At 38.1% G+C, this 27184-nt stretch overlaps 3 protein-coding genes across 3 annotated transcripts; 1 reads left to right on the plus strand and 2 right to left on the minus strand.

Moving 5' to 3' along the window:
• Nucleotides 1-244: 244 nt before the first annotated feature.
• LOC131674500 (tyrosine-protein phosphatase non-receptor type 2) lies at nt 245-5636 on the minus strand. Its single transcript, XM_058953220.1, has 8 exons — nt 5267-5636; nt 3814-3975; nt 3338-3600; nt 2925-3150; nt 2694-2846; nt 2376-2547; nt 2064-2232; nt 245-1957 (listed from the first exon to the last, which is right to left on the minus strand). Exons 1-8 carry the CDS (start codon nt 5348-5350, stop codon nt 1765-1767), a joined length of 1422 nt encoding a protein of 473 aa, XP_058809203.1. The 5' UTR covers nt 5351-5636; the 3' UTR covers nt 245-1764.
• A 482-nt stretch (nt 5637-6118) lies between these two features.
• Nucleotides 6119-7468, plus strand: LOC131674501 (nurim homolog). The gene is made up of 3 exons (XM_058953221.1): nt 6119-6419; nt 6490-6973; nt 7039-7468. Exons 1-3 carry the CDS (start codon nt 6290-6292, stop codon nt 7172-7174), a joined length of 750 nt encoding a protein of 249 aa, XP_058809204.1. The 5' UTR covers nt 6119-6289; the 3' UTR covers nt 7175-7468.
• Nucleotides 7469-8536: 1068 nt separating this feature from the next.
• On the minus strand, nt 8537-26106 carry LOC131674502 (dynein axonemal heavy chain 6). The gene is made up of 59 exons (XM_058953223.1): nt 25964-26106; nt 25803-25893; nt 25602-25734; nt 25351-25543; nt 25140-25281; nt 24829-25068; nt 24603-24759; nt 24416-24506; nt 24169-24352; nt 23933-24102; nt 23465-23866; nt 23176-23407; nt 22966-23115; nt 22544-22904; nt 22029-22477; nt 21813-21959; nt 21570-21746; nt 21197-21496; nt 21023-21130; nt 20809-20945; nt 20552-20742; nt 20370-20485; nt 20146-20291; nt 19913-20058; nt 19701-19833; nt 19392-19608; nt 19146-19280; nt 18885-19070; nt 18610-18811; nt 18288-18469; nt 17974-18197; nt 17677-17888; nt 16282-16537; nt 15916-16107; nt 15623-15847; nt 15112-15561; nt 14870-15042; nt 14620-14803; nt 14381-14552; nt 14158-14319; nt 13908-14084; nt 13640-13836; nt 13320-13565; nt 12531-13257; nt 12300-12472; nt 11868-12228; nt 11571-11804; nt 11351-11491; nt 11084-11274; nt 10899-11006; nt 10500-10834; nt 10230-10430; nt 10065-10163; nt 9857-9999; nt 9619-9789; nt 9372-9551; nt 9206-9301; nt 8946-9146; nt 8537-8884 (listed from the first exon to the last, which is right to left on the minus strand). Exons 1-59 carry the CDS (start codon nt 26104-26106, stop codon nt 8537-8539), a joined length of 12240 nt encoding a protein of 4079 aa, XP_058809206.1.
• Between the last annotated feature and the right edge of the window lie 1078 nt (nt 26107-27184).

The raw sequence follows: 27184 nt of genomic DNA on the forward strand, positions 1-27184 counted from the left end.
TAAATTGTCGAATTGATTAATATTTGGATTTCAATGTATCTCAATAGTAGCCGGCACTAATTTTCTCGCCACTCGATTCAACATAACATACTTCTCTTTCTACGGTTACACATGCGAAAGTTGTTTACTTAGGAATTATGAGGTTACTCTGCTACGTAGATATATATACACACACATACACATACATACATACATACGTGTGTGTGTGTGTGTGTGTTTGTGTGTGTGAATGATTCACTACACGTTTTATTCATTTATTTCATTTATTTATATAGAATAGAAATTGTTATATCCGTACTCAGTCTTTCAGTCATCTCAATCGATCGTATATTCCGAAATATTCTTTTGTTTCAAACGATTTTAATTTGAACAAATACAGATTACCTCTCGATTACAAAAAAATCATTAATTCATTCCAATATTTTTCGTTTGACCGATTATAGCATTTAAAATATCACGTTTTGCTTTGAACGACGAATTACTAGAGTTGGCCATTGAAACAATTTATTTATTCGAAAATTTGCCATTACTTTCGATCATTGTAATTTCATCAAATAATGTCATTATACCTATCAATACAGCTTAACATTTAAATACTTAAACCACTAAGTATATTTGGAACCTTAATATTAACATTCAATAACTTTCTGGTGAAAATGTCAGAAAAATCAAGTATATAAAATTCAAATTGATTTAACTCAGATAAAATTACGTTAAGATACGCCAATAAAACTGAGTGTTAACTAGTGCACTTTCTATATCTGTAACGTTACTTTATTATTATTAAAAAAGCAAAAAATCATAATAAGAACAACGTAATCTAGCACAAAATATTCAAAGCAAAATATCAAGTAACGATTATAAATAAAATATGTTTATGTCATAGTGAAATATGAAGTATGTAATGAAACAACTCAGTTTGTGTATAATATGCATCACAGTTGACAAAAACGCTATTTAGTATGCAAGTCGATCAAATTACAATTATCGATAACTAAATAATGGCAATTCATTTATAATACAAAGACCGACCAATCTCATGACTAAAAATTTCTCGTTATTTTTTGAGAAAAAAAAATGCGAGTCCTATCTTACGAAACACCACACGGATAAAAAAAGCCTTACGCTCGCGATGTCGGTCAACGATTCGCGTTTCTTGCACATTATTTATGCAATAAATTTGTTTTGTTCCGATTACGCATGCTCTATTATTTCAAGATGATGATCAATTTCAAAAAAAACGTACGAGCTAGATACTTTAATCAATGTACTGCTTTTTTGGTATTTTTTCTTTTTTTTTCATTTTCGCACATGCACAAACATTTTATACATACTTTCGGACGACGGTATTACTTTGAAAGACAGACCGAAAACAGTATCATTAACTTTGGTAATTCGAAAATATGAAAGAAACGACATAATTTTATCCGGATCATCTCGTGTTTCCTTTTTTCTCACGTTCGCCTTTAGGTAAAAAAATATTTTGCTTTTTTTTGCCCACTCTGAGATATTGATTTAAATTCTCTTTGTAGAACCTATAAAGCGAGATCAAATTTTAATTATGCACCACCGTGATCTCGAGGTTCCTGCGTATAATAATTAATAAACTCTTTGTTTAGCGCGTCGCCTATTATTTTGTTTTTTTTTCTGATTCGCATACAATTTGCGAGTATGTTTCGACGGTAGATTGTTTTTTTGAAAACTGGTTGTATATTGTTTATTGCGAATTAAATTATTTAGTTTAGATCATCGATTGATAAGAGCCTAATCGCGGAAATAAAGATAGCCGCAGATCCCACCGACAATGGCGGCAACTAGACCTAGTGACAGAGGCGAAAATATTGACCTCTTGAACTTCTGCCAGTCTTCCGATTCCTTCTGCCGGCGTTTCATATCACGCACTTGCGCTTCCATTCGTTCCTTCTTCTCCAGCCGTCTTCGGCGCAATTCGTTCTTCCTAAAGTTCGAAATTTGAATCATGAAATCCAACGATCCACTTCATTTTTTGAACTTTACAATAATTAAATCTGAATGAGCTTGTTTGTTGTAAAAGTAATACTTACGACTCCGGACTGGACGGTGGACTATTGGGTTGAAATGAATTTTCGTCGCCATCGCTTGAGGCATTTGAGCCAGAAATGTCATTGACGTGGTTCCCAATGTTATTTGAATTTACACCACCTGGTGGTTCACACGGCAATGGTTTGTTAGGTAGATTGCTTACAGTATTTGCTATAATTAACGGATATGTTCGTAACTATCGAGTGAAACGTTCGCATTTATTATTAATTACGCTCCGATTGTTTCGAACGTTTGCCTAATTGACGCGAAAGATAAGAAGATAACACATAATTAAAATAAACTGAAACAATTACCATTGTTTTCAATCTTAAGTGCCGTCTCTGTTATCATACAACTACGAGTTAAAGATTCGCCCCTCGGAGGTGGCAGAGGGGGTGGTTCGTCATCTTCATCGATTGACGAATTGCTAATATTATTTGCATTCTCGCAATGGTTGTTAGTAATAACATCATTGTTACCAAGAGTCTGCAAAACAAACACGCATATTAGTTTTTTTGAGTCAGTCTGGTTATAAACCAAAATTAGTGTATAATTTTACAATTAATAATGTTATGCTATAACTTAAACAGTAAGCCATTTATTATGGTAAAAAGCATCGTGACGTTACTCACCAAAGTACTCAACGGTAAATGTTTAGCCCCTTCTATTATAGCTGCATAAGAGAACCGCAACTGATCGGGCATTTGAATCAAACCCATTCGTGACTTCCGCATTTCTAGTAAAATATCTCTTACATTAACAGAATTCAAACCATTTTCTTCGATCTAAAATAATCAAATTACATATTTAAAATCATTAAAAGAAGACGACGAATAATATTAAAATAATTTTTCAAAACTTACCAATACCAGACAAGTATCCACCAAACAAAAAGTTCCAGAGCGTCCAATTCCAGCAGAACAGTGTACAATAGATGGACCAACGTTTTTATCCAGAACTCCTGATTCTCGAACATCTGCCAAAAATCTGAGAAATGCGGTGGGACTTTTGGGCACACCAAAGTCCGGCCACGTGGTGTAGTTGAAGTGTAGTATGTCCCTGCTCTCGTTGGTCTCAGTGTTCTTCAGTCTAATTAAAGAGAAGCCGACTATTATAAATATGATTTTAAACGGTTGAACGATTGATTTTAATGAGCTCTAAATAGTTGTGATGAAAGAAGTGAGAGCTTTTTGGCCGTCGACCAGATGGGATCGCCGAGGGTTGCGCATTTATTACGTTAAATGATTTTTTAACGAATTTATGAAATTGCTGTTACCTGAGTGTTGTAGTTGTGTAATCTGATTTGTTGATTTTAGTAATATATTCCACTTCGAGATCTAGATCAGGGAATTTCATCACGTGATCCGATGACTCTGCAAGGGGCCAGTATTGATGACATTTTGTCAGATGCTTTTCAATTACTTTGTTTAGCATTATAATTGCTTTGCTATTTTGTTCCCACACCATCAGCCAAAAGTGACCAGCTGTATTTGGCAGTGGTCCTTGTGTTAGAATATATTGTCTGTTTGCTTTGTCCATCTTTGGAAAGAATTTTCAACGATAATTCAAAAAATTTTTCAACTGATTTGTATTATATTTAAACTTTAACAGAGAATTGCATATGATCTATTATTATTACAATAAGTTTGTAAGTAGGCGATAAAATAAAAAAACTTGTTTTTCACAAAATATGAAGTAAATAAGTCACAACACAATACTTCACTTATTTTGTTTTAATAAAAAATAAATTACCTGTAAAAGATTGGCATTGATGTAGTCGGTCTGACCCTTTTTAAGAACAATCCGTGTGTGGTCATATGGCATAACATCTCTATATCTATTAAGACTTCTATTCTCTGGCTTCTTGCTTTCATTACATGTAAAGTCATAATTACTGCACTCGTTACGGATGAACTTTAAAATAATAAATATATAATTAGATCAAAGATAAGACGAATGGATGGGCTATCTTTTGTAAGCAATTTAAAATTTGAAATTTTTAAAATTCTTTCCAATTGTTCTATGAACTCTACCATCATAAAGTACTAATGGTAATTGATGACAAAAAATAGCACTTTCATAAAAGCTATTGCATAAACAAATTTGTTGTGAGTCAATATCCTTGGTTTGTTTCCCTTGAATTCCTCAAAGTGATACAGATTCTCTAAATACAGGATGATTATATTTATATTCTAAGAGAAACTATTTTTAATCAATCACACATTATAAATTAGTTCTGAGAAATGCTTATAAATACAATTACTCATGGGTTTGATCACTTATCAGAAAATTCATTTTTATTACATCCCAAGAAGGCAGCCATAGTTAAAGGTAAAGTAAAGAAGAAACAAAGAGATTATATGTGTCATGAAAAATGAGATCCTTATATAATGATTACTGATTATCACAATATGCAAAAGAAAGAGAGAGAGAGAGAGAGAGAGAGAGAGAGGGAGAGGGAGAGAGAGAGAGAGAGAGAGAAAGAGAGAGAGAGAGAGAGTGAGCTGTATTTACTAAGAAATACAACTGAAAGCCTTGCACTCCAAAACACAAATACCTCCTGAATATGACTCACAAGTAAGTCTTGTAGCAAGGACACAAAAAAGTAAAGAACTGAGCTATAAAAAGGGAAGAATAGCATAATGAAATTTGCAAGACCGGAACAGTGGTCTTTTTTACTGCAAATTACAGGATGACTAACATGCTACAAGTTTAAGAAATATGTGATATTTTTATAAATAAGTCATTTATCATAGGTCATTGACTCTTGACTCTACCCAGAAGGGCTTAGCAACCTGTTAAGGTATTTTAGTAACCAGAGAAGACACAAAGTTGATTTGCTTTGAGCAAATTGCATTATATCTCAGGCTTATTGGATTGAAACTTAGATCTTTTTTTACTCAATGTAAAGAAACAAGTAAGATACAGAAAACTTTAAAGCAACATAACTAAACAAGTGTTAATTAGGTATTCATATTCTGCAAAAAACTTCAAGTTCATACACAAAAAACACATTTCCTCATGTCACTCTAATTAAATTAATCATTACCAGACACGCACAGTCAGAGCTTGCTTCAAAACAATCCACCCACGCCTAATCGGTGAAAAGCCATTTCCGCCTCATCGGGCACCCACACACAGATACACACACAAACGAAAATTCTTTTTTGCTCTCCCCTCTGCCGTGTAAGCGTCAAAGCCATACCTGAAACAGCACCATCCAAGCGTTCTTGGAGTTGATCTCAAGGTACTCGGTCTCCACGTTACTACTCGGCGTCGTCTCGTTCATTTTCTTCCTGTTTTTTGTTTCTTTGGTTAGTCCCTCTTGTGACTTCTCCCGTGCGTCTCCTTTGATATACAGTTGTCGTATACGTACGCGATATATATACACACGTTGTTGTAGTATCTTCCAGTGAGAGATTGTTATATTTAAAGACGCGTCATCGCGTAACGTGCTGCGACGGACGACAGATAGAATGAGGCCACTGAGGCTATACGCCGGCCTTCGTTTTCTTAACCGCCGTTGAGCCCAACACAACTCGCAAGAAACCTCCTCGACGTACTCGTCGACGCTCTTCCGGATTCGGAATTTCGTTCGACGCGGCGGCGGCGCTCGTGATCGCACTCGTACAGTTGGAGGGGAGTTAATGTCAAACGGAGGGGAGGACAGCCGAGTATAGCGACATCTTTACCTTTTTCAGCGCTTTTTTTGAATTCCGACTTTAAGTTGCAACAGTAACAGTAATTTTCAATTTTATAACACCAACACTTACAGATGTTCAATTCATATGAATTTATAACTAATAATTTGATTTGGATAACTAATAATTATTAGCGACTGTACTTATAAATTTGATTATTCACGTAAAAATATCTCAAGTTCACCAATATTTTTCACCATTCGCTGTAAGTGTTCCATTTTGCCTGCCAATGACTCCAATTTTCTATGCTACATTTTAATGTAGAAAAGAAAGAAATCTATAGACTACGAGACTTGTCACGGCGTCATCGGCCAAAATGTAAACAAATACAAGAATTTAACCAGCGTTCGAGTGTTAATAAAGACATAACCTGAATTAGTGTATTAATTTCGTCAACAACTGTCACTTGGTGCCGGATCTTTTTGAAGTCTATAGATACAATGAGTAAAAAGCAATATTGAAATTGTTGTAAATTACTTTACACCTAGTATTTGTTTTTTGTTTTTCTGTAACGTTTTCTTTTGAAGATGATCTCCAAAATATTCAGGATTGCTGTTTGTACCAGTAGCTTTTTATACACCTTTTATGTTTTATGCAAATTAACTTATTTTTTGTCAAAACCTGTTGAATATAAAGAAAGTGATGAATTAGAACTTGGTTTGTATTTATCAGAAAATTAATTTTTTATGTAATGGTAATATTCAAACATATATATTATTCATTGCAGAAGAGAATCTAGTACTAAAAACATTATGGATTTTGATTATAAATATAACTCTACTCAGTGTGTTTATTATTCAACATTCTGTGATGGCTATGGATGTTGTTAAAGATATTTACTTTAATTTGAATATGGAAGACATTGAACGTAGCATATACAATGCCAGTAGTGCAGCAGTCCTACATTTATTGGTGAAACAATGGCAGTCAATACCATGGATATCTGTTTGGAATTTTAGTACTTCGCAAAGTAATTACTTATGGTTTACAATCAGTGCCTGTCAGGTTATTGGCTGGTGTATAGTTTATGCTGGTTGTGTTATGATGGATATTTCTGAATTGGCTGGCCTAAAGCAAGTATATTATAAGCTGTCTGGTAGACCACGTCCCATGACAATAAAATCTCGAGAACTTCAGAGATTCTTCTTACACATGAGGCACCCAAGCTTGACTGGCTTTCTTATTATTTTGTGGATTTATCCCCTTATGAGGTATACATTAAATTCAACAGCATTTTTCTTTTTTATTCGACAGTTATTAATTTTTTATTTTTTAGTATTGACAGATTATTACTAGCTTCTATATTATCATCATACATGATTTTGATGTGGTCAATCGACTATGAAGATTATTCATATCAATCAATAATGATTTCAAAAAAACAAAGAGAATTTAATACAGAGACTTACTGAGAAAAAAAGTTAAAATAGTATTTCCTTTATGTCATTTTGCACTGTATGTACTGCATTTTTTTAAGTCACATAAGAGCCTTCAAATTAATATGATGCCTTACAGTTAATTTTCGTGTGATACTAATTAACAAATTGTTATGTTGTTAGAGTAGTAAATGTTAATATAATAAAAGTTAGTTTAAGTTTTCTACAAAATGAAAAAACGAGTAACAAAGTTACTTAATATATAATTTATTAATATTTTTGAAAATAATGTGTTCATTTTTTCTGTATACAAATAAACTATCACTTTCAAGTTGGTCACTTTCATTAAAAACAGCCACTTCGAGAATTCAATATTTTTGTCACTACTACTAAACTCAATTTTATAATAAAAAGCAAGAATTGAGTCCATCAGTTTCTTCCCTTAGATATTAATTTATTACAAAATCTTTATAAATAAAAAAGGCTTCATTTTCCTTTTAATATCAGATTCATAGATTAATTCAGTTTTTTTAATGACAGTTCATCAAAAAAGTAATGTGACAAATTTTATATTATTCATTGCGTGATTATTGCTTTTTATAAAATTTATTTACTTACTTACATATCCAATGCTTAAGGTGTTGAACATGAATTATCCAATATTATCCTCTTTCACAACATGACACTTTATTATCCTTTGATTATGTAATTTTTTATAGCTATCACCCTGTTTCACAAAATAATAACTTAATTTTGTATTAATCTTCGTTGACTGTTCTGGCTCCAGTGCTTCACAAAAATATCTGTTATTATTATTATACTATCTGGAATTATCAAATCTTGTTATCTTGTCTTATCGACCGGTGTACATAAAATTCACGCGGCTTTATTGACCTGGAATATCTGCAAAGATTGCTTAGCAGGAATTCAACAGGGGTACAAATATTCAAATAAAATTTCGTAATCTTATATAATAATAATATTGGACTTTAATATCATTCAATATTTTTTTCCCAAAATTCCTGCTTTAAAAATTATTTTTAACATTTTTGTGAATTGAAGAATATAATGCGTTATAAAATTTGTACCATTCTTATAGAAATTGAAAAAGTAAAAGCACTCTACGGTTTTTCGCTGACGGTTGATTATTTTATTATACAAAACATTACTATACAAAAACACTCATCAATAAACCATTCGTGATATTATTTCTTACATTTAATTTTCATGTGATAATAATTAATATCATTATGTCACTATCTAGATTAGTAAATGTAGTCATAGTATTCGTTTTGTATGAAATAAAAAATGCGTAACGAAGTTACTTAATATATCATTTATTAACGTTTCGGAAAGCAATGTATTTATATTATTTGTATACGAATAAGCTATTATATCTTAGTTAGTCACTTGTATTAAAAGAGCTGTTCCTTTAAGAATCCAGTAAGACTGGGGTTTAGCTGAAGGCACCAGCACAGGCATGACAAAATTTGTACTATGTCCAGTTGTAGATAAAACGCCAGCTCGAATGCTTGTTTTGTAAAGCGGACTGACGTATCTAGTATCGTTTTCCGGTAAACTAAGTACAGGAAAAACGTGTGTAACTGGCAAAGGTGGATTCATTTCTCCTTTACTTGCATCAATTAGGATTTTGAATTTGGGATCCCACTTGCCAGCATCAATATAAAGCCCATGAATCAACAATCCATCCTCAGGTACCTGGAGGTTTTTATAAATACTAGGCACCTACAAAAATTACGGGATTAGTAAGTTGAAAAAAAAAATGAAAATAATCAAAGCATAATACTTCTTTGCCAGCTTGCTTATGCGCTATTTCAATATCGTCTTGGTCGAGAATGACATTGGTGGTGTTGAAATCTAATTTCAATTGATCAATCGGAATATTATATTTCCTCGCGTGAGTTTGCAGCATGCCAGTTATGAAACCTTGTGGGAAAGATAATCCAGACAACCAGAATGAAATTGGTTTCCGATCAGTTAACCATGTCTATCAGAAAGAAATCAATCATTAGTTCTGTGTAAAAGATTAAGAAAACGTTCGATTACTTTAATAAAATCAATCCTAAGTTCCAGGTCTCTGATCCAGCTTCCAAGAGATTTTAACGATGGATAAACGTTCACTGCATGCCATATTTGAGGTACCTCGCATTAAAAACAAAACGAAATTAAGCATTCTCATTGAATACAAGAATAGAGTTAGATGGCAATTCACTTGGTTATTGACGAGCGATCTAAAAACGTTTTCAAGCTCTTCAGACATAACGACGAAGCCTTTGATAGCTCGTTGCAGATTTTCCATGGTCAGATGAATTTTTTTCAATAATAAGTTGTACCTCTCTACTTCGTGTAGTAAAACAATTGTGAGCGAAGGTAGTCGATCAGCACTGTCTTTCTGCGAGAAAATTTTTGGGAATTCATTGAAAAACATTGTTTATTCGGAAGCGATACAAATACTTTACTTTGAGATGTTTCTTATTGCAAGAATCAATATCAATTTTCAGCGCTATCTTTTCCATAATCATATCAGCCAATTCGTAAGCGATTTCCGACTCTGACTTCCCTTCCTTACTAGCACCCACTTTCGGTTGAACTTCCATTATCGTTCCCATGATAGTTTTAGATTCTTTAAGCTTACAACACGAATTTATTAATTGAAAATCACAACCGGTTTTATCTTCATTTTCAAAATGTTTATACCTGATAAGCAATATTTGCGTTCTCATGCATGCCAAATATTTCTGGATCTTCGATTATGGGAAAGCCATCGATAAACTCACGGTACTCGGCGAGAGATAGATAAGACGGACAATAGTAGGTTCCAGACGGTGAGTAAACGTACGCTGATTATAAAATACTTGAATAGCAAATTGACTTGAAATATTTGCGCGAAATAAGCAGTACTTACTTAGATCTAATGTTTTTGGCGAGAAAAAGCCTTCTAGTATCGTTTTCAAGCAGCGCAAATCCCAGTTGTCAGTGATTCTTCCACCGTATGTTATTTCACCTGTTAAACGAATAAAAGCTTCGAATTTCATGAGACATTACTAGCAGCATAAAGTAATCCCTTAACCTGTCGTGTAAATAAGAGCATCCCAGGGTATCTTCTCGTTAACGCAGAACATTTGTAAATTCAGCAAACAACATTCTCGATCATTGTCGCTAAACTCGTAAATGATGTTCCAACCGAGGGGACCAAACTTTTTTCGTTCTTGAATGATTGCGTGGAAGAAGCACACGCCAAAAATCATACGTCGCCATTTTTCTCCCAATTCTTTATCACACGCAAATTACAATTAACCAATCGAGTTTTGAAATCCCGTTGAATTCGAAAAAAGCTAACCATGATTCTCAAAGAAATTCTCTTCAAGTTCAAAGAAAGCTCTCTTGACATTAGCTTTCAATCCTTTAGGCGGTTCATTCGTAACCTTCACCGAATTCTGCAGCACCGACACGGGAAACGCAGCACTAGGCATTGAACTCAAGAACAGTCGATAATCATCGTGTACCAGATCAGCGTCCTCAGAAATTTCGATAACAAGATTCTCGAGTGACAGCATCCACGATGTAGCTAAATGACAATTTTGTAAGAACACCCAGTCACCGCGTTCGATGCCTTGTCGGATGAGGCTTTCGGCGATAGGTCCTTGGCCTTGACCGAGAGATATGGATTCATATCTGAAGCGTGAGAGATGGATGTGTGAGGGACAGGTGATTACAAGGGATGATTAGAATAGAAAACCTTTTGGTGAAGCCCATTTCGTGAGCGAATTTCAAAAAGGCGCTGAAGGGATCGGAACCAGTGCTTAGAACGAATACTAATGGAATTACTTTTGACGTGTCTGGATAACTGAAAATGTGAAAATATATATAGAATACTTTTATATTTTAATGATTTAGAAGTGTAGATGGTAGTTTGATACTAACAGAACTTGCAAGGTGATGATTGGGGATTCTACGAATTGTTGGCCAAGATTTTTCTTGACGAACGATGTCACGCCAAAGATTAATTTTTCTTCTTTTAAAGCTTTCAACAGCATAAGTTTTTCAATATCCGTCAAAAAGAGATCCCAATTACGTTGAGCTTTCGCGTTGTTATTGGGTAAAATGTTGATCTCCTACAAAAATTAATGGTGCTAAAAATAACGACGAAGAAGATCGAATAGGTATATAAGTTTGAGTGCGTTCACTGACTTCTTCGTAGTACTCGATTTTCACTTTGATGATTTTGAACATATCATCCATGATATTTTCAAAGCTTTGGAAATTTTCTGCTAAGTAATTGGTAGCATTCCACATTGGATCAGTTAACGTAGGATAATCTGGTTTTTTTGACTAGTACAACAAAAACAAGGTTAAAGTAAGCAGGTGGCACAATGATTCACATCTTGATCATTGTGGAATGTGAACGTACGGTTTTTAACTGTTCAGGCCCTCGGAGCAAGAAATTCCATTGCGCATAGTTGATAACCCCGCCATTCAGCATTATAGCAATATTCATCATAAAGCTGAATACAATTTTATGTCTCTCAAACAACCCTCGGGAAACGATGGTGTACACGGCCAAAGTTATTTCGTCGTAGAGAATTTGCAAGCGCGTTTGAAGGTCGTTTGATTTCTCACTTGTTTCGATGACGTTATTTACAATCTACGAGAAACGTTCGGTGCTGATTTGTAATCGAAAGATTTGTAATTGAATCTATCTACTTACCTGATTGAAATATTTCAACGAGAATTGATACATAGGATCGATAATTGCGAGATTCGCCACGACAAAGTATAAAACTGACCCGCGAGTCGCAGCACTTCTGTACTTTTCGCGAGCCACTGAAATTTCCTGCTCTGTCGCTTCCGAATCGACCAGCCGAGTTGCGATTACGGCTGATGTTTCTTTACTTTCATTTAGAGTCTCAATAAGTTCCTCGTTGTCAAGAATATTACCTTCGGAGGAGAAGAGCAGCATTAAAATTTTGTCTTCGATATTTTTCAACTGTGTTTTGTCGGCATTGATCTGTGCGATCAACTGATTTCGCATCTTTTCGAGCTCTGGTTTTTCTAATCGTACGACGTCGCTGCAATAAAAAAATTATTTTAGCAAATTATTTAAATGTCAAAAATTGGATGAATCGAAGATAATTCTTACGCTAGTAGCTGATCTTCTAATCCACTCGGCGTGACAGTAAAATTAATGATCGTTACTTTAATGCATATCTCAGGCAGATAATGTGGATTAGCCATTTTCGTAGTGATGTACAGCCGGAAGTTCGAGTCATACTCAACATCGTTATCTCCAAGTCGAATAAGAGTTCTTCCAGCCTGTCGTATTCATCAATTATTTCAAGTAGATCTGTCAAAATGAACTGCTTGTACTCACTTGAAAAAAAGTTTGTTTCAACAAAATCGGTTCGAGACTAGGATCCAAAGTTTCGCCGACTTCCTGCAGTAAAATCGGCGCCCCAGTCCTTATACAAGCTTCCATCATCCTCATAAAATTCGAATCGGTCATCTTGCAAATCTTTAACTGATGCGACTGTTCCATATTTCTTATCCATCGATTAGCTTGCTCTTGAGGATCGATCATGAGTGGCCAACGACCAGCTTGTGTCACGAGAATAGCGTTCTCTGTGCTAACTTGATCTCTTGGCAATCCGTACGCGTTCCACATACGAATTTCGTAAGGATCCGCAAGTACAGTTTCCAAACTAAAGTTCGACGTCGTGTCTATTCCTTGTTCTTGACATCTCGATAGCCAAGCTGATAACAATTGCTCGCGATAGATGCTCGTGAAAGCACCGAGATAAGCTAAGCCACCAGCAGCTACGAGTGTGTCGCCGGCAATGTTGCCGATTTCCTTTTCGAATTCCTTCATTTCTTCGATCCATCGTATCTCCTCGTCTGCTAAAGCCGAAGTTAATCTACCCGATCTACCCAGCCGAGCTTCGCTTAGTGCCATGTTGTACTCCAAATCGGCGAGACGCCGTACAGCCGTGTCGTAGGCGTTTTGAAGGTCTCTACTTTGTTTCTCGACCGCGGCGAGTTGCTGTTGCTTCTGCTCTAAAATTTCCTCGACACCACGTAATTCGATCTGTGCTTCCGCCAACCTTTTTTTTTAATAACCAACCATTAATAATTATACTTTAAGACGAATGATTGTGTGAGTAACCTCTGTCGTTTGGGCTCGACAATTCGAAAAATCTTGGCATAACCGTCGACAGCTCTCACCCAAATGCAAATTGACTTGCACACTTTGCTTTGTTTAGCTACAATGTCAGGTTGGAAGTCTTTGTCCATCACATAGTCTTGTAGTTTTTTCAACAACTTGTCGCTTATATTGTCTTTGTCGTATGCCATCAGACGATCGAGAAAGCGCACGTCGCTGAGCACTAGCTTTGCCGTTGGCCAGTCAGTCCTGCAAATAACGCGAGATATATGTTTAAAAAGTATTTATGTTTTGAGAAATTTGTGGTTCTCGTTTTTACTTGCTTTTGACCGAGCAGCAAGCAAACAGCTTCCATGACGAAACGAACGAGTGCCGGTGGCTTGTTGAAGACTTTTATCTCGTTGATGTCGTTCTTGTTCAGCGCAGCCAACGCGTTCTGAGCTTCTTCCAACGCTGGTAAAGCTGCTTCGAGATCCTTACGAGCTTCTGCTTCTAGAGCTGCAATTTTATCTGCTTTTGCCTATATTGAGATGAAAGACATGAAGCAACTGTTCCATGGTGGAAATGATTAGAAACTATTGTCAGAATTACTTTCGCCGTTGCTTCGTCAGCCGCGACGACAGTTCGGACTTTGTCGCATTCTATCTGTTGCACTGCGACCACTTTCATCAGTTTTGCCACTTCCTCGGAGTTGATTTTCAACTGAGGTCCCAGAGCAATTAGTTCTATTTTCATCATCGCCACCATTTCATTTGTTTCTTTCAATTTCTAAATATAATTGTACGGGTATTGTGATATTATGAAACTATCAGTAAGGTTAGTATAAATTTATATTTTTTACATTCAATCCGTTTCCAATTCGACCTTTCATCGTATTTATTTTAGTGCTTTTTTTGTCCAAAGTATTCAGATAAATCTTCAGTAAATCTAAATAGCTACTTGGAGTCGTGTAATATCTTCTTTGCATCTCTTCGAAGAACTTCACCGTCATTTCTTCCACACTCTAGCAGATGCACAAGAACAGAGATTAATTGAGCTTCCCCGCATCGATGTGGATATTTTACCTCGTGCATGAGCACACAAATCGAAGCGAGAGCTTGAACCTTATCCTCGTTGTCAACGATTACAAAGCCAATCGACTTGACAGCCACCGAAAGTAGAGCTTCGTTGGGCCACTTTGAAAACCAATCGATCGTGCAACAGTTGACCAGCGATGGAAACATTCGACAGCGTCGCCTAGGCAAAACAGCGTTCATACACTAGATCGATCGAAGAGAACATCTTTGTTCTCCTCGGCATCTACCTGAATGCATCTCCGACGGGACTCATACAAAGCATCAAGTGTAAGTGATTTCTCACGCGACCGATGAAGAATTGATAAATAGCATCTCGATTTGATTCGCTGATTCCGGCTTCTTTGGCCGCTGGCCGAGTTGCAATTATAGCTCTTTCTAATTCTTCCGCTTCGAATAAATTCGGCACTTCACCTGTTGCTCCGAATAAAAAGAACGACCTATCGTACAAAGCAGATCAATGGAGAATCAGAAAATTACCGGAATTCAGCGTGTTATTAATATCTTCAAGGAACTCTTCAAGCACAATCTGCGTATCGGTAAATAAGAACGTCGCTGGTTCTGCAAGAGCGCCAGGTTTCACGTAAAATCTACGCAAGTCATCGTACCACGAGCTTCTATCGTAACCTCGGCTCACTTCTATCTGATTGCACCTAGCTCACGCAAATCGCATGTCATGTCTGACTGAAACCGACCGTTACTACTTGCAACTATGCTTTTACCGATAACCATTCATGTGCGAAGCGAGTTTCGTTAGGCTCTGTTTGCCCATTCCACCAACGCCAACCAGCAGTCCGTTGCCCCTTTCCGACCTCAATATTCTGGCTAATCTACACAAATGTTCGATCGCATCCATGAAGAATATCAAATTCATCTCTTTGGATGTCGCTAGCGAATAGTCATCCAAATAATCTTGCAGTACGAGCCTCGTCTTGTCTAAATCGACAATCTCTTCGTACAGTCTCTCGCCTCTTTTAACGCCAAATACCATGAAATCACCGAACAGTAGTAAAGGTGTATCAGCCGGCGTATCGTCTTCGCTTTTGAATGGTATCACTTCGTCGCCGAACTGTTGCGAACATATACCACTAAGTAAATGGTAGAAGTATGTTTTGTCCTCGTCATTTATCAAACGATCGTGGAAGACTCGCAGACACTCATGGTAGAACAATCTGAATGGAGAAAATCAGCTAAAGTATATTTATCAAGGAAGAACAGGAATTTATTACAAACCGTAGCATTTGTTTAGCCTCTCTCACAATGGATGAGTCAGCTTGCAAGATACCTTGAATACATTTTGACAGATCGCGAAGATTGAATATGTAGTGACTCTTCTCAGGCGTTGGCAGCAAGTCCTCGGCTATTTTGTTGTATACTTCTACGGAAGCGGTGACTATTCGGTCGCCGATGTCAATTATTGGCTGTGTAAAGTCTTTGAGGAATCCTCGCATGATGGTTCTGGATATGTAGACAAAAACAGCAATTTCTGACCATTTGTTGCTTGGCTCAACAGCTGATTCGTATACCTGAATATCGCCTTTAATGAGTCTTCAGTAGGAGATGGAATAACGAGCATCCCGAAGTGTCTGACGAATCTGGTTGTCAAGGGGTTTCTCCCACCTCCTGGTGGTGCGCAAGCTGTCGTCATAACAACGTCGACTATCCTTTTCCAAAAAAGTTTATCCTTGTCGAACACTCCACCACAATCCAATATTTGTCTACATAAACGTTGTAGAACATTTATAGGTGCTATACATTTTAACGATTGGGTGGCGAAATCACAATTGTAATCGCAAGTCAATAACACCACTACGAGCCAAAAGTTAAAAAGCAAAGCTCGTCACTTTATTCATATTGGTGATTCACGACCCAATGACCTGATAATAAATCACCTGAGCAATTCGATCGGCGGCTGCGAGCCGTAAGTATCTAATTTCGGCATGTTTACGTCGTCGACGAAGACGCAGACGCGTTTACCGACAGGTGCACCGAGTATAGTCTTCTTTTTCTTCTCGAGCTTCAACTCGAGAATTTCCTGTGTGCGACCGCTACTCGTTTGGGCCGAGAAGTTTAACACTATGGGTAGCCAGGTGTTTAGCGACTCTAAGGTGTTCAGCACCATTTTTGCTATCACTGATTTTCCAACACCTAAAGAAAGGACATATCTTTATCTTTATAATAGTTTTCTCACCAGTGAAAGAATTTTTCCCTGATATACGAGTCGATTTTATAAAATAATTCTTTTAACAAATAAAAAACCTTGAAATTTTAATATTCACGTTCGGAATAATCACAAAAATAAAATTCTAAATATAATTAAAGCATATTTATTTTTATATAACTTTCTTTTATACTAAAAATCAATTTACAATCTATAATAGTTGATGACGAATGCAACTCTAGATAGTTTTCAATAGTCTCATTTATTTCTAGCTAATTAATGCGCATCTCTTATTTAAGATATATAGGATAGGATAATAGAAGCAATGTACAAAATCGTATTTTTAGTGTACAATGTAAATAGAAAAAAGATAATTTTCTTCCGAAATCCCATACAGGAGATTTTCGAGTGTGCTGTTTAATTATCTGACCTTAGTCTTACATGAAAATGTCAATAACCTTATTAATTTTACGTTTAAGCGAAAAATTTCAATTTTCTAAATTTTCTTTTAAGTCGATTTTTTCTTATTGTTGTGTTCAAACAAGTACATTATCGACAAAAAGCGTGGTCAAGATGTCGGTCTTTCTGAAATCATTCGAGAATTTTTTTATTTTTTTCTTGCATTTTTACAAAATGTCGTCAAACGTCCATTATTATCTCTGTAACTTTAACTGTATTTGAGAGAATTTAGTAAATTTTCTGTATCATTTTTGTCAATCAAGGGTTTTAATAACTTAGAACGTATTTCGTAAAGTTTTTTGATAATTGAATAATATCCGCGAGTTCACTCGTAATTACCATTCGCTTCGCTTATCGCTAGGTAAAGATCATGTTTCGAATAAGATTGGGTAGAAAATGAAAATTATAAAATTCTTGCTTTTGCAAGAATTATTTGTTAAGTCAATAATGAGTGCGGAGTAAATATTAATTGGTTTGCTAAAAATTGACGACGACGCGTAAGAGACAGCATTGGGTGAATTCGTTGTTAGCACTTAGATGAGCTAGTAAGCACTTTAAAATAAAAATCATTTGACATCCCCGAAAATAGCTTGACGGGGATTTATCCAATCTGCGTAAATGTTCGATGTGTATGGTCGATTTGGTCATTGCATTTTTGCATAATTACCAGTGCCACCAGTGAGCAAAACCGGCTTGTTCACTTGGATAAGCTTCTGCATAACGTATCCAAAGCGAACAGTGTCGACAGTCGGCACGAGTATTTCGAAGAAAGGCTGCTCGGGATCGTAAGCGAAAGCAGGCATGAGTTTCGTCCACACATCCATTCGTCTTTCTGGTGTATTAATGAAGAGTCCCCACAACTCTCCGGACGGCGGTAGGCTAAGGAGAAAACAAGCAAGACGGAGGCGATTCTCGAAAGTCCTATTTTATGCGCTTACTCGGAACGAAAATAAATCGCGCTTACCGAGCGTCTGGATTGTTGTCCATTTGATCTCGTACGAAAAGCTCGAAAGTCTCGCGCGAGCTGTCTACGGCATTGCCGCCAATCGCCCATAGGTATGCAAACACGAAAGCTTGCGTGACGAATGTCCTCGCTTTTGACGATTCGATTGACCTCTCCATCGCGCCCGGCTCGAGCAGGATACTTTCCAACAGCGCGCACAACATATCCGCTTTGCTGATGTCAACCTGCATTCACGTTTTCAAACAAACAAACGAACAAATAATAATTATAATAATCGTACATTCAACAAGGGAAAAGCGAAGCAAAGCGCATACTTGGGCTATAGCGTAGTCGCAATTCTTTCGAAAGAACACCAAGCCATCGTCGACGTAACTCTCGAACAGCTCTGACAGCAGAGCCGGTATTTCTTTGCGTGGCAACTTTTCGGAGATGCTGGCTATCCAAGTTTTGACGCGCGGTAACCATCTGAGCTCGCTCGGGTCTAAATAAACCATACCTACAAACTCGACGGAGAACGATATTATTATTCACAATCCTTTCGAGAAATTTTTTTATTGTTCATTTTATAAAAATAAGTGCTGCTTTTTTTCAATTGCAAATGAAACTTATTTTCCTGTAAATAAAAACGAAAAGTACCGCATCGCGAGACAGTGGCAGGCGATGCTTGGGCAAGGTCAGCGACCTCAAAGACCATGTGTACATAAGGTGTGAACTTGATACGCTCGGAGTTAGCCAAGCACAGCATCTTATTGTCGTCTAGCACGGTATTCATGTTCTCGATCCACACGGCGTCGACTGGACCGTCGCACACTACCCAGTAGTGATCCTCCGTCGTTGACTATGCGTACCGAGAAATTCACGATTTATTCAGGTCCGATTTCGCAAAAAGTCGCGCGCGAAAATCGTATTACAGCGCAAGCGCGTCGTATAATGACGCCGAGCAATCCATCGTGCCACTCGTTCGAAGCCGGATTGACTTCGCCGTAGAGTTCGCCAATCGTCACGGCTTTCGGGTTCAGCACGTCCATGTGAACTTTTTGGTAATAGGGACTGGGAATTCCCAACTCGTGCAGGCGAGTATAAGTGTCACGCAGTGTCTGTCGTTACGGCTTGATTAATTGGCTTATCTCGAGAGGCGAGGTAGAAAAACTTTTTGTCTTTTGGTAAATTACGCGTAAGACGGTGGATTTTCCAGATCCAGTTGGTCCGACCGTCATCACGCCGTGCCTAACGCGCATCGTCTCGTGCAGCTGAATGACTTTTTTTATCGAGCAATCTTCCGGTTGCAATCCGGCTTCTTGCATTATCTGTCAAACGCAAAGCCAAAAAAAAAAAAAAAATTCGTTACTTTTTCTTTTGCTCGAAAAGTGGAGAGAGGAGGAGAGAGAAAGAGCAGCTAATGAAAAGTGGATAATAACCGTGACAGCAGTCTGCTGAAGCACGCCGTAATCTTCCTCGGAAATGTCGACGCCGGGAAAGAGATCGCCGAGTATACCTTGAAACAGCTCGGCGTCATCGGCCAAGAATTTCGGTAGATTGCTGTCTCGCAGCGCCCTTATGAGCACCACGTCCTCCTTTTTGTCGGGATTGTCGCGTTTCAAGCTGCCCGCCATTACCAGCACGCTCTTCACCGCCCTGACAATGACGATTAAGGCCTTTTTCTTTCTTGTTGCCCCCCCCACCCTGCCTCTCCCTCCTGATTTCGTTGCTGGCCCTAAATTGCATACCTCATGCCGAAATCGTAATGATCCTGTTGCGACAATTGTTCGCTGCACAGCGTGTACAGTAGCGTCATTTTTTTCGACAGCGGCTTGGACGATTCGAAGCCTTCCGAGTACAGCGTCACCTCGGCTATAAGTTCTAAAACGAAACGGCATTTCCGTGAAATTCGCTATTTATATTTGCCTCGGAGTGCGTTCCCACTGCAAAGCCAAATTACTGTAATCGGGGACCATCATAGAAACCGGTCTGAATAGCGATTTCAAATTGTCCGGCAATTCGGTGCGGCCCGCGTAGCCGGGATTCATCGTGATAAAAGCAGCACAAGTCATCACCAGCTTGATCTTCCGCCCCTCAAACATAAACCTGCCCGCGATAGCGCACAAGCAGCAAGATTACTAAATGGCGCGAGAGATGGGCGGAGATGTTCGCCGAAAACTGCCGTGAGCTCACTCTTTGGCTCGCGCGACCTTGGCGTTCCTTATAGTGATCAGCTGCTGAGCGATCACCGACAGCACTTCGATGTCGATGCGATTGAATTCGTCGAAGCAACACCACGCGCCTGACGTTGCCAGTCCCGAGAAAAACCGACCCATCATCTACGCGTTTTTCATACGTTTTCGTAAATTTTCTCCAAGGTGCTTCATTACATGGGAGAAAAAACTAGACGAACGTACTTTATAGTCGAGCCCTTCGGAACAATTGAACACCACGCACTGAATAGCCAAGGCTTTGGCCAGATCTTTGGTCGTCTCCGTTTTGCCGGTACCAGCCGGTCCGGCTGGAGCTCCGCCTATTTACGCATCGCACCAGCGTCATTCAAGTATCAATACTCGGACGAATAAGCGAAAGCACAAACCTAAATCCAACTGTAGAGCACCCATCAAGCAAAGATAACACTTATCGGTGAGCGGAGTGATGACGAGTCGTCGTTGAGCACCGAGATACTCGTACCCGTACGTGTACTCGGCGTTACTCATCCGAGCGAGGCAATTGTCGACCTCGGTGTCCCAATAATAACGCAAGGCTTTCGTCCAGTCAAAGCTTGCACTACATTGCGTCAATCGATGCGCCTCCTTGAGCTTTTCTTTTCCAAGTATGTATCAGTTTCTTTACCTGGACGACACTTTATTTTCGACGAGGATCGATATTGTGTCTCGCGCGTGTACGTCGACTGTTATTAAATTTATAATGACGTCACGCACAAGTTTCGGTAGCTCTCCACGTACCATCGCTGCCAATTCATTCAAATTCTATGCAACAATACAATCGTGGACATAAGTTCATTGGCAAACGGAATAATATTTTTTTTATTATTTGTAGCGATCACCTCGAAACATTGTCTCTCGAAAGCTTGCATATTCGCAATCGCATTGTCAGATTCCAAATTCACGTGCACATCCGTTGCCCAGAATATTTGGGACACCGTCAAAACTATCTGCGTCCAAGATTTTCATTCGCACCGCGCGCCACGACGCGTTTACTCGATAAAGTTAAAAAAAACCTGCGAAGGAAAGTTCCAGAGCACAGGTTGTCTCCCGTTCTTCTCGAAATCGCCGATTGCCTCCCTCATACGCTTTTTCAAGCTCGAAAACATCGCTGATTCAACTTTGCTCAGCCAGTCTTCGACATTGCCCCGCGCTTTCAGTCCTTTTCCCAATTCAACGCGTTCGCCTTCAGGCGAGATCATTGCCACGATGTCGTTGGATGGCTTTTGGCCTTCGCCCGATGCAGCGAATTCGAGTCGATGAATCGCGTCGAAACACTTTTGTAGATGACGCTGCACTGCGAGTGGATTTCTCGTCTATTGATTATGAAAAAAACTTGGAAAGTCTTGTGCTTTGGAATTGAGTTTAGGAGAGATTGCGTCGCTTTACTTGAGCGAGGATCTCAAGAAGCTCGTCGTTAGAGAGGAAGAAGAAGCGTGGAAAGGCGATTCGTTTGGTTTCGAGGTAGGCTTCGAGGCACTTGAGTATTTGATCGAGATTACGATTATTTTCTAACAACTGCTCGTATAGTCCTGGTTGCATGCAATTTTCTAAGGCCAATGGCATCTGAGAGAGAGAGAGTGTCAATAATCACATAGTACGAATAATAAATTTTACGCGATTGCTGCATACCTTAGCGGTCTTTCTCATGATTTCCTTCCATGACTTATCTACAATAATAAACAGCTTAGACTCGATGGGTAATTGCCTCTGAATATCCGGCGCGGAGAATATAGCCTCCAGATACATCCATTGTTGCTGACAATACTGCCACGATTCCTAAAACATCAAAGTAAGCTTTTAATAATACCGCTTAATAAAGGAATCTTAAAAAAAAAAGACTCATACCAAAGTTTTGGAGAATAAATCCAACCTCTTCACCCAATCGTCGACTCGCGGCTTAATCGGCGCCACATGCCTCGAAGCTGCAATCGTCTGTATATTAATATTACTGTCATCCAAAGTAGCTTGCACCTCTTCTAGAGATCCAAGCACGAACACATCCTTCGAATCCTTATGTTTCTGTACAATGAAATCTAATGCCTTCCAGGATCCCTCGACTTTATTCAACATCATTTCGAGTCCAGCTTCCGAACTCGCTGCACCCGAAATTTCCATTAATTCGTTGGCATAAGCAAATGAATGCAAATTCTCGAGAAGTTGGAGATTTATCGGCTCATCGGGACGGAATTTGTAATCTAACAGCAACTCGATTTTCGCCCAGTGGCGAGGACGAAGATTCGGATTGCGAAGGTAGCCGATTATAGGCATCTTGTCCTTCATCGTTTCGACCTTTTCTGTTTAATGAATTTGAATATTTCCTTATAGGTTGTTTAAAAATTCACAGAAAAAAAATCGCCTACCTTTGAGATCAGGAAGTATATTATTCTCAGGCAAGCCTTTCTCCAGCTGCATTATATTCTTCAAATTCTTCATGACAAAAGCATTCATGTCCTCGACGTTAAGTGTTTCAAAATCTGCCTCGTACCATTCGGCTATGGTCTCGTCCCAGGTAGCTAAACTCTGCCAGAGAAGTATACGTAGCTTCACTTCGTTCTGCACTTGCTCGAGAATTTCGAATCTTGTCATCTCGATTTTGAAAGCTTTCTGATGCGAACGGTAGTCGTTTGCCAGGTTCGCACATTCAGTCAATCGATCGTTCAGTTCGTTAAGGGTTTCGAGACACACGTATGCGTTACTTTCCGCATCGAGAAGCCATGATTGCTGTAATTGAAATGTTATTTCTTAGAAGTTGTAAAAACATCGAGATAAATCTAGTATTTACCGTGACTTCGTCGTTGAGCAGTTGGATTCTATCGATGAGAAGGTTAATGTCTTTGTGAATCTGAGTATTAAACTTGGTAATAAGTTTCGTTCTGTTTTCTAATTGCCTCTCAACTGCCAGTCTCATGGACGTAAAATACACACTGATTCCCTGAAACATATTTTTTCCAGTTCACTTCACGAAGTTTAGTTAATGTTTTCATAAATTTACCAGATAGTTGGCCATATCTTCGGCTGGTACAGGAAACTGATATTCTTCCATGATATCGTAAAGCTCTTTCACGTAATCTAACTTGACTTCCATTCTGTCGACTTTTTTCAAGGCTTGATCGACAAATTTGATGTAATCGGCGTAATCTTCGGTAGATACAGGTTCGGAGTTCAAAAATTCAATGGCTTCTGTCGCTTCTTGCAATAGTTCGTCAACTCTCAATTTCCCCAAACTGTAAAATAATTTTTCGTTGTTGATAATTGAAATTGAAATGTTGATTTTATTTTACCTTGGCATGATTTCTGCAAGAACTTTTTGTTTCTGGTTCGGAGCAGGTAACGCTGAGAGTTTGAATCTTTTGAGCTGAACGTTGAAGATCCCAAGTGGTTGAACGTCAACTGCGCTGTTAATTTCCTCTTCTTCGGTTCGATAACGCTCACACCATTTGCGAAATATATCGCACTTTTCATTCTCGAGTATCAGATTCTCATTGAACTCCATATCTTCTGTATAAAAGTTGCGAATGTCCGAAAACCGCCTGTTGTAGTTTTTAACAGCATGGAAATTTTTTTCGAAGGTTTCCTTAAACTTCGCTTTGTAGTTTACGAGTGTTGGATCTTCATTGATGACTGTTAAGATGTTCGGTGGATCGCCGCACGTTGGCTTTTCAATTTTATTGTTTATCAAAGGCCTACAGATTCGAATAGTTAATATTTTAATAATTAATAAATGTGCTGATAATAAGAAACACGAAAACCTCGTAAAAGGATGAAAGATTTCATCGGACAATAAAGGATTAATATTTTTCAGCGTATCTTCCCACATCGACTGTAACGTTGTCAACACATGCCAGAATATACTTTCCGACGGATCCAACACAATGCCAAGTTCCGGATTTATTAATAAATCGACTATGAAGTACGGATACTAACAATATCCAAAATCTATCAATAATTATTCTTTACAGGTTTATATTAAATCAAGAAATTGTACCTCGTTTTCGCTTTGCGACGGTCCGTTGCATTTTAGAAAATAATCAACAGCCAAATTTTCGAACTCTTCGGGAAATGGCAGAAAATCGGTGTGAGCTTTCAAAACTTGGAGCAATTCCATATAAGTATTTCGCATAAAGTTTTGCATCATAGTAAGTTGGTAATAATCCGCAACATGTATAAAACTATGAAAAGAGCAAAACCAACATGCATGATAACGTCAATTAAATATATATCGATAATCGTACCTGGCTAATTTGAAACATTTTTCCCTTTTTCTTGCCTGTTCGATGTAACTCATTTTAAGCACACCATCTCTTGGCATCCTAGCTTTGCCACCTATGAGCAATATTACGTATATTACGTAAAAATTATTACGTATTGCGCAAATGAAACAAAAATAAAGCTTAAGAAAATAAGAAAAGATTCAAATACCCGCTTTCCCCAGTGCCGTTTGTTCAAAAGTTATGTTCGAATCGTCCGGTGTGAAGCCGGCATCCAGCAAAGCTCTCAAGCAAGTGTTGTTCAATATATTCAAGGAAAGCCTTCTAAATTCATTCAATTTATCTTTTATTCTCTCCAGCTTAGCAAACTGTCAAACCAATAAATTCGTGAAATTTACGTGTTCAATAACATATAGCAAGTAATTCGTTTTTCGTACTTGCATTTCAACAAAATAAAACAGCGGAAGTTGCCGAACGACCGCTGTATCTACAAATGATGAATTTAAAAAAATACTACACATCCCTCTGATCTCCAATAAAGCTTTGCGTAAGATGTCATCGCAGAAAAAAAGATTCTTTTCCAAATAGTTCCTAGCTTGCATTATCTTGTTATACTTGATGGTTTTTCTCCATACGTTGAAAGCCTTCCACTTTCGAAAAATCTCGAAGGTTCTGATCTGTGGTCAATTAAAATCTCGTTTATATTCGACTTGCATACAATCTATAATCGAATGAAAACATCCATTACTTTGGTCAGCAATAAATAAGATCTGTATTCTCGCTCCCATAGTTGGATAGGCGTGAAGGTCATGTCGCTGGGCGTGTATTGCGTGACCCCATTAGCTCCGATCGTCATGTAGACTTTGTCGACTTCTTTGTAAGGTACGACTCTTGAGGGTAATTTTTCAAGTTTGATTGTGCTTTGAAAATCAATAAAAAAAAATTGGTCGTTTACTCACTTGAGCGCGTAAGGATTGAAATATTCCGAGGATCGATCGACAGCGTAAATCATGTAATAAAATCCGATTCCAGGGTTATTACGCAACTCTCTTATTAATTCCAGTTGATCGGCAAATACCGGCGGCTTCGATTTACTGACGACACTTTTTGCCGAATCCATTTCTAACACTTTGCCTTTCGGTTGTACCACAACTAAATCATATTACGCTTTAGACACTCGTAGTTTAACCGACTATTTTTCAGAAATTACTTTTTATTGGCCTCTGCTTTATGAACTGGCTTTTTATAGGGGGCTCGTAAGGTGGATCTTGCACTTCCGGTACTGGAATATAAGGTTTAAAAACCTTCCTCCTTATCTCTTCTTGTTTATCCAAAAATCCTGTCTATACAATTTTAGAGTTAACTGTAATAATGGTCAAGTCTTGAACCAATTAAAAAAGGAGAAATTTACTATGGGCTCTGGAATGTCTCTCTTTTCCTCGATTTCTCGTAATAGTTTCTTGTGAGGAACGTAGAAATCAATCTCGTCTTTTCTTTTGATACTTGACGAAAATAACCGGCAGCGAGTTAAAATATCCTCGTATCCCAAAGCCTGTGCGAAAGATAACGTACCTCGCGTATTTTTTGGGGGCCTCGCAGCGCAGCCCCCTCGCAAGCACGCGCGAGCTTTCATCCCGGTAGACTCGCGTGCCGCGCTTGCGCACACCGGGATCACCGGCGAACTCGGAGCCGTCGCTCAGCTCGAACTCTTCCATCGCCAAGTATCACTCGACTTGCTGCAAACACAAGTGGCGACAACGTCGTCGTCGTCGTCGGCCGCCGCCGCCGCCGCGCTCAAGTGAATTGCAACGCGAAGGCATCCGGCGTGAAGAGGAAACTGAAGTTGGCCGGCGCATGTAGTATATCGACTTAACAAATGAATTATGCTCATCAAGCGGCTGCTACGTCCGGAAAACTAGGACGGCTCGATAATACGATGTCTCGAGTCACGGAATACCGATGCTCGTCTTTTAGGCTTTTGCGCTCTGATCGGTCAGACATCAGATTCATATCGCGTGCCCGCGCATATGATATTATGCCGAACTTTTTGCTTTTTCGCTTGGTTGCGCACTCGAATGCCATTTCGTTCCGTCGTGGATGTTGTTCGAAAGAACCGTGCAACGTGTCATTATGTAGAAAGAATTTCATTCTAATGTTTCCCATTAATCATTTGATCAATTCTAGGCTTACGGGCTAATGGGATGAGCAAATTGCTAACTCGATATACAATAATAATATGGCATTTGTTTAAACCAGCACGATCTAAACGCAATGACGCATTTTGCTCCTTATACATTGCGTTTTCTTTCTCGAATAATTACGTACATACCTTCAAGAGATAGACTGCTTTAATCGCATTATCAAGTAAGTATGTAATAAAATACGTAATCTTAATTTTTTTTCTTCAAGTAAATAATTTGTTGATAAATTTCAGGTTGTTAATAAAATAAAGTTAAAATAGATTAACTTATTCCAAACCGTATAAATATTTGTAGATTTGAAAACGTGAGCGAGAAAACAAAATTTGAAGTTTTCCGTTCGACTTAACAGCATAAATATTAATTACCTATAGCTGCAGAAATGGCAAGACCTTTCTTTACAACCTTAATAATATATATATATATATATATATAATACAACAATAATTTTTGGATAACACATTCGAGTTAACGTAAATAGCAAGTACATTTACTATAAGTTAAGCTATAAGCTGAATTCAAGAATATGATCAGTCGGCGTGCAGCCGACGTGATCGTCGGGGAAGAATAAGTGATGATTAATGGTTCAAAGCAA

Source organism: Phymastichus coffea, unplaced genomic scaffold (assembly GCF_024137745.1).
Source record: "Phymastichus coffea isolate CEN01 unplaced genomic scaffold, Cenicafe_Pcof_1.1 PCOF00249, whole genome shotgun sequence".
In the NCBI taxonomy this organism is placed as follows: Eukaryota; Metazoa; Arthropoda; class Insecta; order Hymenoptera; family Eulophidae; genus Phymastichus; species Phymastichus coffea.